General features: G+C 47.4%; 1 protein-coding gene across 2 annotated transcripts in view; it reads left to right on the top strand.

Annotated features, from left to right (window-relative positions):
• The window catches only part of LOC311112037 (zinc finger protein 385B-like), a 72,685-nt gene that overhangs the window by 53,585 nt on the left and 4,463 nt on the right, over positions 1-14,637 (top strand). For both annotated transcript variants that reach the window (XM_084155006.1, XM_084155007.1), the window contains 4 exons: positions 10,782-10,992; positions 12,367-12,681; positions 12,897-13,078; positions 14,453-14,560. In XM_084155006.1, coding sequence (XP_084011132.1) covers positions 10,782-10,992; positions 12,367-12,681; positions 12,897-13,078; positions 14,453-14,560 — 816 coding nt within the window. The remainder of the gene's footprint in view (positions 1-10,781; positions 10,993-12,366; positions 12,682-12,896; positions 13,079-14,452; positions 14,561-14,637) is intronic.

Below are 14,637 nucleotides of genomic sequence, written 5' to 3'. Positions count from 1 at the left end.
AATCAACAGAGAAGGGGATTTTCATAAGGAATATGCCACACCTCCAATAGCCAGGTATTGCCAGGTGTACAGGGTAAAAGAGGCTAGGAGGGAGTGTGAGTCTGCTCTGGAGCGCTAGACTGACAAGTGATTCAGATGGCCATTCATGCTAAATCAGGGAGGTAGCCTGGTCCCAGATCTGTTTGTGCTGTATAGCCATATAGCACAAACATATCTATAGCACAAGCAGATCTGGGACCAGGCTAGAGTAGAGGTATTGGTCATCTTTACTTGCAATGACTGTGATGTGGTTGTCTTACTTACCTTAGTTAAATGCACTGGACTGTAAGTTGCTCTGACCAAAATGTAAAATGTAATCCTAGGTTTTCCTCATGTCATGATTTTCTCTCTGTAAACCAATAATGAAACTGTAATTTTGGGAATGTGTAAGAATGTATTCTTTGTCAGCTTCAGTGACAATATTAACTTTAGCAGCAAGCTTTACTTGCCAATACATTGTGTCTGGGAGTTGACAAAGTGAATCTTTTTTGAAGTTATTAACAACAAAGTGAATCTTATTTTCAGTTAAGGCACTATTGTACTATAATATTAAGTTTTCAATTGAAAATGCATTCAAAGCCCACAATAGCTACACACAAAACACCTCCCACACGTAAGCATACAGGTATCAATACAATACAATACAATGCAATACAATACAAATTCATGCCATTGTAGATTTACCAGTGCCATTTTACAATTAGGCTGCATAACACTGTAGTAACCACTGGTATTTGCTCTCCGTTCTCTTCTTTAAAACAAGCTTATTGTCTTGGCCTGGGATATTGATCAGTCTGATGTATTTTTTTGGCTCAATAGGCCTACCACCATTTGAGATTTCAAAATGAATGTATTAATTTATTTACCCTCTAATTAAAGTTATTTTTGTACATCATTTTACTATCTGCTACATAAACCTACCATTATAATTTTAATGGTAGGTTTATTTGAACAGTGAGAGACAGAATAACAACAACAAAATCCAGAAAAACGCATGTCAAAAATGTTATAAATTGATTTGCATTTTAATGAGGGAAATAAGTATTTGACCCCTCTGCAAAACATGACATAGTACTTGGTGGCAAAACCCTTGTTGGCAATCACAGAGGTCAGACGCTTATTGTAGTTGGCCACCAGGTTTGCACACATCTCAGGAGGAATTTTGTCACATTCCTCTTGGCAGATCTTCTCCAAGTCATTAAGGTTTAGAGGCTGACGTTTGGCAACTCAAACCTTCTGCTACCTCCACAGATTTTCTATGGGATTAAGGTCTGGAGACTGACTAGGCCACTCCAGGACCTTAATGTGCTTCTTCTTGAGCCACTCCTTTGTTGCCTTGGCCGTGTGTTTTGGGTCATTGTCATGCTGGAATACCCATCCACAACCCATTTTCAATGACCTGGCTGAGGGAAGGAGGTTCTCACCCAAGATTTGACGGTACATGGCCCTGTCCATCATCCCTTTGATGCAGTGAAGTTGTCCTGTCTCCTTAGCAGAAAAACACCCCCAAAGCATAATCTTTCCACCTCCATGTTTGACGGTGGGGATGGTGTTCTTGGGGTCATAGGCAGCATTCCTCCTCCTCCAAACACGGCGAGTTGAGTTAATGCCAAAGAGCTCCATTTTGGTCTCATCTGACCACAACACTTTCACCCAGTTCTCCTCTGAATCATTCAGATGTTCATTGACAAACTTCAGATGGGCATGTATATGTGCTTTCTTGAGCAGGGGGACCTTGCGGGCGCTGCAGGATTTCAGTCCTTCACGGCGTAGTGTGTAACCAATTGTTTTCTTGGTGACTATGGTCCCAGCTGCCTTGAGATCATTGACAAGATCCTCCCATGTAGTTCTGAGCTGATTCCTCACCATTCTCATCATCATTGCAGCTCCACGAGGTGAGATCTTGCATGGAGCCCCAGGCAGAGGGAGATTGACAGTTCTTTTGTGTTTCTTCCATTTGCGAATAATCGCACCAACTGTTGTCACCTTCTCACCAAGCTGCTTGGCGATGGTCTTGTAGCCCATTCCAGCCTTGTGTAGGTCTACAATCTTGTCCCTGACATCCTTGGAGAGCTCTTTGGTCTTGGCCATGGTGGAGAGTTTGGAATCTGATTGATTGCTTGCTTCTGTGGACTCCCTTTAAGAGTGTGCTCCTAATCTCAGCTCGTTACCTGTATAAAAGACACCTGGGAGCCAGAAATCTTTCTGAATGAGAGGGTGTCAAATACTTATTTCCCTCATTAAAATGCAAATCAATTTATAACATTTTTTACATGCTTTCTTCTGGATTTTTTGTTGTTATTCTGTCTCTCACTGTTCAAGTAAACCTACCATTAAAATTATAGACTGATCATTTCTTTGTCAGTGGGCAAACGTACAAAATCAGCAGGGGATCACATTCTTTTTTCCCTCACTGTAGCTTTGTTCCCTTTTCCAACATAAATCCCACTCCAGTATGTCTCAAAATAAAGACATTAAATGTCTCCTTAATGAAAAATGTTCTCTTGGTTTAATTGATGTGACTATTAGAAAATTAGAAAGGAGCCTTTGGTGCTCCACAGCAGATGGGCTGTGAGAAGCCTTAATCCATTCTAAGCACACTTAAAATGGATCAGTTATTTATCTCATGCCTAGGCCTATGCGTTCTCTCCCAGACTCATGGATAAAACATTTGGAGTGTAGTATAAGGTAACCAGGCCATTCAGTATGCATAATAATACAGTCCACAGTCAAAAACGATTACTAGAATTTGTTTAATTTTGGAATATAGGCTAGACCAAGTATGTAACAAAGACATTTAAATCTGTTTTTTAAATGTTTTTCTGCCATGCGTAATTTGCGGTAGGCTAAAGTTGTATAACGTCACAGTCATTATTTTAATTAGCGGTTTTGGGGGAGCGTGGGCTCATATATAGGCGGTTAACAAAGAAACTGGTCCTCCTACAGTATATGCTTAATTTAGAGTTATTTATGCACCTTTAGTTGTGATACAGACGTTGGGCTATATGTGTCACGGTTCAGACAGACGACCAGAGGACCACAATTGCGTCACACCAGAAAGTTTATTAAAACTTAAGGGAAAAGGGAAGTAGGGAGTGAATGAAGGCTCCAGGGGTAACAGGGATCCCGTCCAATGTGCTGGGTCTGTGCCCCCCCCAGTGGCAGCGATGCGTCCTATGAAGCCGGTGGTGGGTGGTCCAGAAGTCCTGGGGGGGGGAGACACAGACACAACAGGGCGAAATGAAACAAGGCAGCAGTACAGTTCAAGGGAAATCCAAAATACGTAGTAGCAAGGCAGAAGGCTGGTCAGAGTTACCGGGATTGAAGAGTAGTCAGGAGTCGTTATGGCAGAAGCAGGTCTGGATCTCCTGGGGCAGAAGAGTATCCAAAAATCAGGCAGGTCCGGGGTCACAAAACCTGGGTAAGCCAGAAGCGCGAGCAAACAGGTTCCGGGTGTGAGCTTTGCAGACGATCTGACACCGGAGAGCTGAAAGACAGGGCCTTAAATACTGGGAGAGGTAGTGGGTAATGCAGCGCAGCTGGCAGAGTAATTAGAGCAGAGCAGAGCAGGGACAGGTGGAGCTAGTTAGGCTGAGTAGAGAGAGTGGTGAGCAGAGTGGAAGAAAATTAAGGTGGTAACCCGGTGGAGTGAGAGGCTCATGACAGAACCCCCCCCCCAAGGGACGGCCCCAGAAGTCCCAAGAGCAACACCACGCCGGGCGGGAGGAGGGGAGCCGGAGGAGGGCTAGAACTCCTCCGAACGGTCCGAGTGAACGTCCTCATCCTCGGAGGAAGCCGGAGGACCGTGGTCGGGAGATGGGACAGGTCCCGAGACAGGATCAGGCACAGGACAGGAAGCCGAGCGGGCAGGACGGTTAGGGACCCCTCTGGGGCGGCCCCTACGGATTGCAGGTTGATCAGGATGCCGTTGGTGGAAAGCGGTGATGAGAGTCCTATCCACAATCCGACTAGCTGGCACCCAGGTCCTTTCCTCAGGTCCATAGCCCTCCCAGTCAATGAGGTACTGGAGACCCCTACCCCTCCGTCTGGACCGAAGCAGGCGGCGGACGGTGTAAACCAGACCACCATCGACGAGCCGTGGAGGAGGAGGACAAGGCGCAGCAGGGACCAGCGGACTCTCATGGATGGGCTTAATCTTAGACACATGGAAAGTGGGGTGCACCCTCAGGGAATTAGGCAGTTGGAGCCGGACAGCAGTTGGGCTAATCACTCTTATGATAGGGAATGGGCCAATGAACCGAGGTGCCAGCTTCTGCGACTCCACCCTGAGTGGCAGGTTCTTCGATGACAACCACACCCTTTGACCAACATGGTAGGTGGGAGCAGGAATTCTCCGACGGTTGGCCCCGGTAGTGTAGCTGGCAACGGATCTGAGGAGTGTGGCTCGGGCTTGTGACCAGGTGCGGCGACATCGACGGGCAAAAGCAAGTGCAGATGGGCAAGTAACCTCCTCTTCCTGGCTGGCAAATAGAGGAGGCTGGTATCCATAAACACATTGGAAAGGGGACATACCGATGGCAGAGCAGGTCAGAGAATTGTGTGCGTACTCCACCCATGTCAATTGCTGCGACCAGGAGTGGGGGTTGCGTGAAGTCATGCATCGCAGTGCCTTCTCGAGCTCCTGATTAGCCCGCTCTGACTGCCCATTGGATTGGGGATGGAATCCGGAAGTCAGACTGACTGTGGCTCCCAGCAGGTGACAGAACTCCTTCCAAAAAGCGGAGGAGAATTGTGGACCACGGTCAGAAACTACATCCTTTGGCAGTCCGTGGATCCGGAAGACGTGTTCCAGGACCACCTGGGCGGTCTCCTTGGCGGTTGGGAGCTTGGGGAGGGGAATGAAGTGTGCCATCTTGCTGAAACGGTCAACTATGGTGAGAATGACGGTCATGCCACTTGAAGGGGGCAGCCCCGTGACAAAGTCAAGGGCGATGTGAGACCAGGGACGTCTGGGCACAGGCAGGGGCTGCAGCAATCCGGCTGGGGGCTGGCAGGACGACTTGTGTTGGTTGCAGATGGGGCAGGCTTGGACGAATTCCCGTACATCCTTTCTCAGAGAGGGCCACCAGAACCTCTGGGCGAGCAGGTTGTAAGTGCGGGTGGAGCCAGGGTGACAAGCTAGGCGGGAGTCATGTCCCCACTGAACGACCTGGGACCTCAGGTCTTCGGGGACAAAAAGGCGGTCAGCTGGGCAAGTGCTGGGACCTGGCTGGTTACGGAGAGCCTCCAGCACCTGTTCCTCAACAGCCCAGGTCAGAGCTGCAACGATGCAGGGACTTGGCAGAATCGACACAGGGTCCTTGGAGGGGGTGTCATCCTTCTGGAATTGACGGGAGAGGGCGTCTGGCTTGGTGTTGCGTGATCCAGGCCGGTATGACAGAGTGAAATTAAACCTGGTGAAGAACAGGGCCCAGCGGGACTGCCTGGAGTTCAACCGTTTGGCCGTGCGGATGTACTCCAAGTTCTTATGATCGGTCCAAACGAGAAATGGAATGGTGGACCCCTCCAGCCAATGACGCCACTCCTCCAAGGCAAGCTTCACAGCCAGCAGCTCACGGTTCCCTATGTCGTAATTGCACTCAGAGGGGGACAACCGACGTGAGAAAAAGGCACAGGGATGGAGCTTCCTATCCTCCGCAGCCCACTGAGAAATCACAGCACCAACTCCCACATCCGAGGCGTCCACCTCCACAATGAATTGCCGGTCCACATCAGGCATCTGGAGGATGGGAGCGGAGGTGAACCTCACCTTGAGGGTACTGAAGGCTTTGTCGGCTGCTGGGGTCCAGGTGAAGGGTTGCTTGGTGCTGGTTAGAGCAGTGAGAGGGGCAGCAACGGTACTGTAGTTCCGGATAAACTTTCTATAGAAGTTAGCAAACCCCAGAAACTGTTGCAGCTTCTTTCTGTTCTCCGGAACTGGCCATGAAGTGACTGCTGATACTTTGGCAGGATCCATTTGGATACTTCCCTCTGCCACTATGTACCCCAGGAAGGCCACTGTCTTGACGTGAAACTCACATTTCTCTGCCTTGGCGTAGAGGGAATTCTCCAGAAGACGATGAAGGACTTGCTGGACATGGCGGGTGTGTTCAGACAGGTTTCTGGAGTAGATTAAGATGTCATCCAGGTAAACGAAGACAAACTTGTTTAACATGTCCCGCAGTACATCATTCACTAGAGCCTGGAACACAGCAGGAGCATTGGTGAGGCCAAAAGGCATAACCAGATACTCGTAGTGGCCTGTTGGTGTATTGAATGCGGTTTTCCATTCATCTCCCTCCCGGATCCGCACTAGGTGGTAAGCGTTTCTGAGATCCAACTTGGTAAAAACAGTGGCTCCCTGGAGCAACTCAAAAGCAGAGGTGAGCAGAGGCAGAGGGTAACGGTTTTTCACTGTGATGTCGTTGAGTCCCCTGTAGTCGATGCAGGGGCGAAGAGATCCGTCCTTCTTCCCCACAAAGAAGAAGCCAGCACCAGCAGGAGATGAAGATGAACGGATTAATCCTGCGGACAGAGAGCCATTGATGTAGTCCTCCATGGACTTTCTTTCAGGAGCAGACAACGAATAAAGACGACCCTTTGGAGGGGCTGTTCCAGGGAGGAGGTCGATGGCACAGTCGTACGGTCGGTGAGGGGGCAGAGATGTGGCTCTTGCTTTGTTAAACACCTCTCTGAGACCATGGTAGCATTCTGGGACATTGGAGAGGTCAGGAGCGGAGTTAGTAGGTACTGGCCGAGGGGGTAGTGCGGCAGCAAGCAGGCAGGTTCGGTGGCAGTCCTCTCCCCACTCCCTGATCACCCCGGTCACCCAGTCGAGCTGAGGGTTGTGCCGGCGGAGCCATGGGTAACCCAGGATGAGGGGTTGGCCTGGAGAGGGGAGCAGGTGAAACTGGATAGTTTCTTGATGGTTTCCGGACAGACCCATCGAGACCGGGGCCGTGACATGAGTGACCGATCCGAGTAAGTGTCCGTCCAGTGCCCGGGCAGGAATAGGAGGTGTCAAACGGAGGTTCTCCAGTCCCAGTTGGCGTGCCAGCTTGATGTCCATTATGTTGGCTTCGGTGCCAGAATCCACCAGAGCAGCCAGGGTGTGAGTTGAGTCAGAGAGGCGGAGGTGAACTTGCAGCAGGGGTTTGCGGTCGGAGGACTGGATGGTCATTGAACTCAACCGGACTCCCCCTATGCCCGGTGAGCTTCGGCCCTTTAAAGGGCAGGTTACCACACGATGTCCATCACCTCCACAATAGAGGCAGAGGTTTGAGGTGAAGCGGCGCTGGCGCTCTGCAGGAGTGAGAGAGGCTCGCCCAATCTCCATAGGCTCAGACTGATCAAGCTGACCTGGGTGAGTGGCAGTAGATGACAGGAGCCCAGTCGGATCTCTCCGAATGCCGGTAGTAGGTGGACCTTGGCGCCCCCTCTCACGACGACGGGTCTGTATCCTTCTGTCAATCCTGACAGTCAGTGCGATGGCTTCATCAAGAGTGGAAGGCAGTTCATGGGAGACCAACTCGTCCTTGATATAGTCAGCCAAACTATGGAAGAACGCGTCCACCAACGATGGTGTGTTCCAAGAACTTCGTCTAGCCAGGGTTCGGAAGTCGATGGAATGGTCTGCGACTGTACGTCTGCCTTGTCGAATACTGAACAGTTCACGAGACGCCTCTGCGGTTGGTGAATCCAGGTCAAACACCTTCAGCATCTCCTCAGCAAACAGGTCGAAGGTTGCACATGCGGGGGTTTGATGTTCGAACTCTGCTGTTCCCCAGAGTCGAGCTCGGCCCGTCAGGTGAGTGATGGCATACCCAACTTTAGCCCCCTCCGTGGCGAAGGTCCTTGGCTGCAAGGAGAACTGAAGTCGGCAGCTAGTCAGGAATGGCCGGACCTGGGTTGAATCGCCGTTGAACCGCTCGGGGTTTCCAATCTTGGGTTCCGGAGCAGCGGCTGCAATGACCGGGGCAGGTAACTCGGGGGCAGGGCTGGTGGGCAGACTGGCTGGGGTAAGGTTGGTGAGGAGTTGAATGATCATGGCGAGTTGTTGTTGCTGCTGCTGGAACTGCTGCTCATGCTCATCGGTTTCCATGTCGGGGAAAGTGTGCGCTGAGTCCATAATGGTCAGATCGTACTGTCCCGGTTCAGACAGACGACCAGAGGACCACAATTGCGTCACACCAGAAAGTTTATTAAAACTTAAGGGAAAAGGGAAGTAGGAAGTGAATGAAGGCTCCAGGGGTAACAGGGATCCCGTCCAATGTGCTGGGTCTGTGCCCCCCCCAGTGGCAGCGATGCGTCCTATGAAGCCGGTGGTGGGTGGTCCAGAAGTCCTGGGGGGGGGAGACACAGACACAACAGGGCGAAATGAAACAAGGCAGCAGTACAGTTCAAGGGAAATCCAAAATACGTAGTAGCAAGGCAGAAGGCTGGTCAGAGTTACCGGGATTGAAGAGTAGTCAGGAGTCGTTATGGCAGAAGCAGGTCTGGATCTCCTGGGGCAGAAGAGTATCCAAAAATCAGGCAGGTCCGGGGTCACAAAACCTGGGTAAGCCAGAAGCGCGAGCAAACAGGTTCCGGGTGTGAGCTTTGCAGACGATCTGACACCGGAGAGCTGAAAGACAGGGCCTTAAATACTGGGAGAGGTAGTGGGTAATGCAGCGCAGCTGGCAGAGTAATTAGAGCAGAGCAGAGCAGGGACAGGTGGAGCTAGTTAGGCTGAGTAGAGAGAGTGGTGAGCAGAGTGGAAGAAAATTAAGGTGGTAACCCGGTGGAGTGAGAGGCTCATGACAATATGTTTAGTTTTTTAATACATTCTAAGGCTGCGTGATGGGACTCTAACAATGATTTGAAAAAAGTTGCATGAAAGGCATGAGCTCTGATTTGTGTATTGTGCAGGCTGCACACACTTCATCAGTCTCTCATTCACAATTTGACAAGCACTTGAAAATATTCTCAACAGGTCTCACATTTCCCGGCGGCATTCCCCTTGTGGGTGTAATGCCCCATAAAAAATCCATGCCTTTTGCGGCCGCCCTTGGGCTGAATATAATCATTATAATTCTCTTCTCCTGGCTGCCGTGCTCCAAAGCACCTCTCACTCACATGGCTCTCTCAGATATCTCAATTCTTATTAGCCAATGCCAGTCACGTGATCGGGATCCTTCTCAGAGGCATTTCAGCTAAGAAGTAGGCTACAAGTGAATGAAGACAGACACATCAGGGATGCAACTGCGTGTGTCCATCTTACCGAATTCAAAGGCACGTTTTGAAGATGTTAGAAGTGTCCACATTTATCCTACTTTTCATCAGCCAACAAGATGGCCAAACGAACAGCAAAAGCACTAGCCTATGTCAATCTACTATTGCCCACTATTACAAAAGTTGACATATTCTATTGTTCGACTTGTCCTTCTGTGCAATAAATAAATATTCCAAACATACTCTGGGACTGTTGTGGGATGCGATAGATCCCAAATTAATACAACCATTTGCATCAAAAAAACGTTTAAAAGTAATAAAGCTGATGCAACAGATCAGAATTTTTAGCTTAAAATGTTGATAAACTATTAGGCTATTTCTTCACATTATAAGTGCAGCAATGCGCACATGGCAGTAGGCTATAAGTGCAAATATTCCAAAATGAAATCAATAGCACGAAAACACTGTTCTCGAAAATGTGACGGCAAATGTGATTATGCATGTAATGCTTTATTATAAAGGTGCATTTTTATGGTGAAAATTATCTTCCCCAAACTTGAAACTCACATGTAGCCTATGTATGCCAGTTAGGCTCTACACTGGTTATAAAGCGGATTAATATGCTTAATTTTAAGAAGTTACTTGGCCACATTAGTTGTGATGCAAATCTTATCAAAACATATAGGCCTGTGGGCTAGGCTACATGAGGTGTGCGACTATGATTTGAAAAAGTCGCAAAAAAAGGCATGCACTGTTTCTTGCCTTACTGCACAAGCTGGGCATCATTCACAAGTGATAATATATCATTCACAAGTGATAGGCTAATTTTGTCACCCATCAGACTATTCTTAATTTAATGTTGTCTTTACATATACTAAATAATATATGTGTGTAATGAGTTTTGATTTAGAATGGACCATTATCATGCACCTTACATGGGGAAAAAAATACATAATCTATGCACTTAAATTGCAAATGTAGGGTGATTTTCCCGTGGTTCATTTTCATGCCAGCCAGGTTGGCTATACTCCTGTTGTAAAGCGAAGCAATGTGCTTAATATTAGGAAAGTTGATAAATAAATATAATAGGCCTAGCCTATAGAAAGCTGATGCGATCCTCCATTTTTTAATAGAGGCCATCAAAACTCTCTTTTCTCACGCAATTGCATAACCAATAGAATTGTTTTGTAACATGAGCTCATGAGCTCTCATGAATTGTTTGATTAGATTTTCGAAAACATTTGCATTGATATCAGAGTGATGAGAGGGACAATATAGTTCTGAGTACCAGGCAGTTAGCAAGTTTGGTAGGCTACTAATGACCATCAGGAGAGTCAGAGCTTGGAGAAGCCTAGTTACCGTCATGTGGAATTTGACTGCGGTCATCATGACTCGTGACTGCTGGTGTGGCGGTAATAAGGTCACCGTAACAGTTCTATATCTGCAAGCATGTGTGTGTTTGTGTGTGTGTGTGGCAGTGATCTCTGTCAGAAATGAGCCTGATGCAACGATTCATTTGTTCCCCTTTCTAGAGCCAAGCCGAGGCGCACTACAAAGGAAGCAAACACGCCAAGAAGCTCAAAGCGCAGGAGACCCCTAAACATAAGACCCTGAAAAACAACAGCACACCCAGCCAGGACAGAGGAAAGAGTATCACATCCTCCACCACCACCTCCTCTTCCTCCTCCTCCTCATCTTCCTCCTCCAGTATCGCTGTCACTGCCTGCAACTCTGAACAACCAGGTTAATAGTTCCGCTTGTTTTAGGTTGAGTCCCAAATGGCACCCTATTCCCTTCATAGTGCATTAATATTGACTAGAGCCCTATGTGTGCTCTGGTCAAAGGCAGTGCACTATATTGGGAATACCATTTGGGACAGGCCCATTGTCTGCTCCGAATATTTATGCTGCATGTGCTCTATACAGCCGTTGTCTTATTGGTCTTTATCTCAAGCGTTTGGACTTGTGATGAAACATAACAAAGTGTGTGTATGTGCTTCTCTGTGTGTTATTCTTATACCTCAGCTCAGACGAGCTTGTGAACATGTGTCAGGGTCATTTCAATTTGGTGCCTACATCAATGTACTGAGTTGGATTGCTAAAGTCACTGACCTATGAAAGTGGTGTTGGATTGCATACCCAGTGATCTGAGTTGGGATTGGTAGGCTACGCTACCACCTGGGCTGTTGCTTGATTTAGTGATAGATGTATCCATGCTGGATAAGTAGTGGTGAGTCCTAATATCAATAATCTGTTATGATATCGATATAATTTGATATCGATATGAGCAAGGCATGTTGTTATATCCGTTTAACCCCGCCACAGCTTAGGGATGGGGCTGGAGAAATGTAAGCACCTGCAAAATCATAGACAAAGCTATGGATCCAAGGAATGACCATCCATGATATCAACATTATAGGCAAAGTGGCCGTCAACAATGGGTTACGACAGTTGAATTAAGCTCATGTGGCATTCATAAGTTATATTCTTCAAGAATCTATGGGTATATATAATATATGTACCCCCCCCCCCCCCCCCCCCACACCACCAAAAAAAAGCACCCTCATCATGTGTAAATATACTGGCTAACTCATAGGCATGAAAAGGAAGAAATCTGTCCGAAATGGGGAGGTACTACCTGAAATTGCATTTTCGTTTTGGTACAGCATGCCCCTATTAACACGACCCAGCTGTGGAAATGCTCTCTGACTCATCAATCCTGAACAGAGGGAAGTCAGATGGGGTTATGTTGGATGAAGGTTAGTTAAAACCATAGACGGAGTCTTCTCTTATGGTAACAACGGCATGTATCAATACCTTTACAGACTCTGACATTCAGACTGGTTTGAGGGGGAAAAGGCTCTCAAATCATTAATTCAATTGATCACAGATTGCATGTATCAATGCCCAATTCTGTGGCCTGGTGTGGTCAAGCGGTCTAAGCCACTGCCTCCAGAAACAGCCACTGTATCAGTGCAAGCGTGGGTTTGAGCTAGTGTCCTATCTAATAAAAAACACCAAAAAAAAGCCCAGTACTGCTACTTACTAACTCTGTAGCACAACACTGCGTCATGTCGGTTATGAGGTGGTTTAACTGTTGTATCTGTTTGATTTTCAGTTAAAATAGGGTTATATCCAAACAATATCTACACCATGGCGTCTTCAAAACCGTTATTCCCAGCTGCTGGCCTGGCATTGGCACCCTCATCTAGCCTGTGTAAACCTCTGTGTGAGCCCACACCTGCCAGTCCGGCCCCAGAGATGCCAAAGCCTGCCCTCACTAAACCAACCCCAGTGCCTGCTGTGCCTGCTGCTCCCGCTCCGTGCGAGCCCTCCGACGAATCAGAGGAAGAGAAGGCCAAGAAGCTCCTCTACTGTTCGTTATGCAAAGTGGCCGTCAACTCCCTCTCCCAGCTTGAGGCTCACAACACAGGTCAGCTAAATGTAATCTACTAGTTGCTAATTGTTTACGTAAAACTTTGGGTATGGTTCATATACTGTACATATAATGTAATAATACATTTCTTGTCTGGGGAGATGTAATTTCTGTCCATCCATGGGATGTGCCCCTTTTGGCTCAAGAGCACCCTTTAAACGTGACGTGTAGCCTCTTTAATTTGCTTGCTTGTTATTCCACATCCTTACCAGGATCCAAGCACAAAACGATGCTGGAGGCGAGGGATGGAGCAGGGCCCATCAAAGCCTATCCCAGGCCAGGGGCTAAGCTCAAGGTCCAGGCCACCATAACCAAAGGCTCAGGCCTGCAGAACAAGACGTTCCACTGCGAAATCTGTGATGTCCACGTCAACTCAGAGATCCAGCTCAAACAGGTAAAGAAATAGACAATTTCTTTACCTAATACATTTTACCTCTGTACAACAAGTGGATTGAGTTAGACATGGCAGAACAATCGCCTCAGTGTGTGTGCAACACAACACTAATGTATTTGTCACAAAATCATGTACTGCGGTATAGTTTTTTGTTTCTACAACTTTTTGTGTATGTGCCATGCCATTGCCTGTAAAGTCAAATGAAATTTGAAATGTCTGTAGTATGATATGTCATCTTTCAAAGTTGATCATAGGAAGTCTCTAATTCATAGAATATGGCCTCCATGAGTCAAAAAATAGGCAGGTGGCTTTTGTATTTTCACATAATTACACTGTCGAATTAGCGGTTGATAACTTCACGTTGATAATGAATAGGCCTAGTACCCACAACTTAAGGCATGGGTTGTCATTTTCTGGATGGCCGCAGTATGTGCAGGCTTTTGTTCCAACTGTTAAAAAAATTAATTATTTCAATCAGTCGTGTGTTAGTACTGGACTGGAACAAAAGCCTGCACATACTGCGACCCTGTAAGACCAGAGCTCCCCATCCCTGAGATATGGCCGGCAGGGAGGTAGCTCAGTTGGTAGAGCATGGCGTTTGCAACGCCAGTGTTGTGGGTTCGATTCCCACGGGGGGCCAGTATGAAAAAAAAATAAGAATAATGTATGCACTAACTGTAAGTCGGTCTGGATAAGAGCGTCTGCTAAATAATGTAAAATGTAAATGTTGTGCTGTCACCGTGGAGACACACACATACACAGTTTATGGGCTGCCTCATTCTAGTTCTGCCTGGTAAAAAAAAGTATAAACGTTTGGAAATTTGTGTTGTCTCCCGAGTGGCGCAGTGGTCTAAGGCACTGTATTGCAGTGCTAGCTGTGCCACTAGAGATCCTGGTTCGAATCCAGGCTCTGTCGTAGCTGGCCGTGACCGGGAGACCCATGGGGCGGCGCACAATTGGCCCAGGGTAGGGGAGGGAATGGCCAGCAGGGATGTAGCTCAGTTGGTAGAGCATGGCGTTTGCAACAACAGGGTTGTGGGTTCGATTCCCACGGGGGGCCAGTATGAAAAAATATATATATATAAAAATATGTATGCACTCACTAACTGTAAGTCGCTCTGGATAAGAGCGTCTGCTAAATGACAAAAAAATATATATATATAAAAATTTAAACAAATAAATATGTCCTACAATGAAAGGTTACAATTGGATCAAACTGATTAGCTAATGAAATCAGTGGCAGTTTAGTGATTCGCTTATGACGGCCATATTGAGTTTGTGACCCAACTCAATCTTTAAGTATGAACGACTTTGAAAGATAATATTTCATGTGCCTACAGGACTAATGTTAACCCTTTTTTGTACTTGTTTCAGCACATTTCCAGTAGGAGGCACAAAGACCGAGTGGCCGGGAAACCCTTGAAGCCCAAATACAGTCCTTACAGCAAGCAGCAACACAGCACCGCCACCACCTCCCTAGCAGTAAGGCAGTATTATCATCAGTCATTTTCCTCAGCTTTGGTGGAGATAGTCAGTCCAATCTACACTGAGTGTACAAA

Source organism: Coregonus lavaretus (assembly GCF_964263955.1).
Source record: "Coregonus lavaretus genome assembly, chromosome: 38".
In the NCBI taxonomy this organism is placed as follows: domain Eukaryota; kingdom Metazoa; phylum Chordata; class Actinopteri; order Salmoniformes; family Salmonidae; genus Coregonus; species Coregonus lavaretus.
The sequence above is the reverse complement of the archived record's forward strand: the minus strand, read 5'-3'. Positions and strand labels throughout refer to the sequence as shown.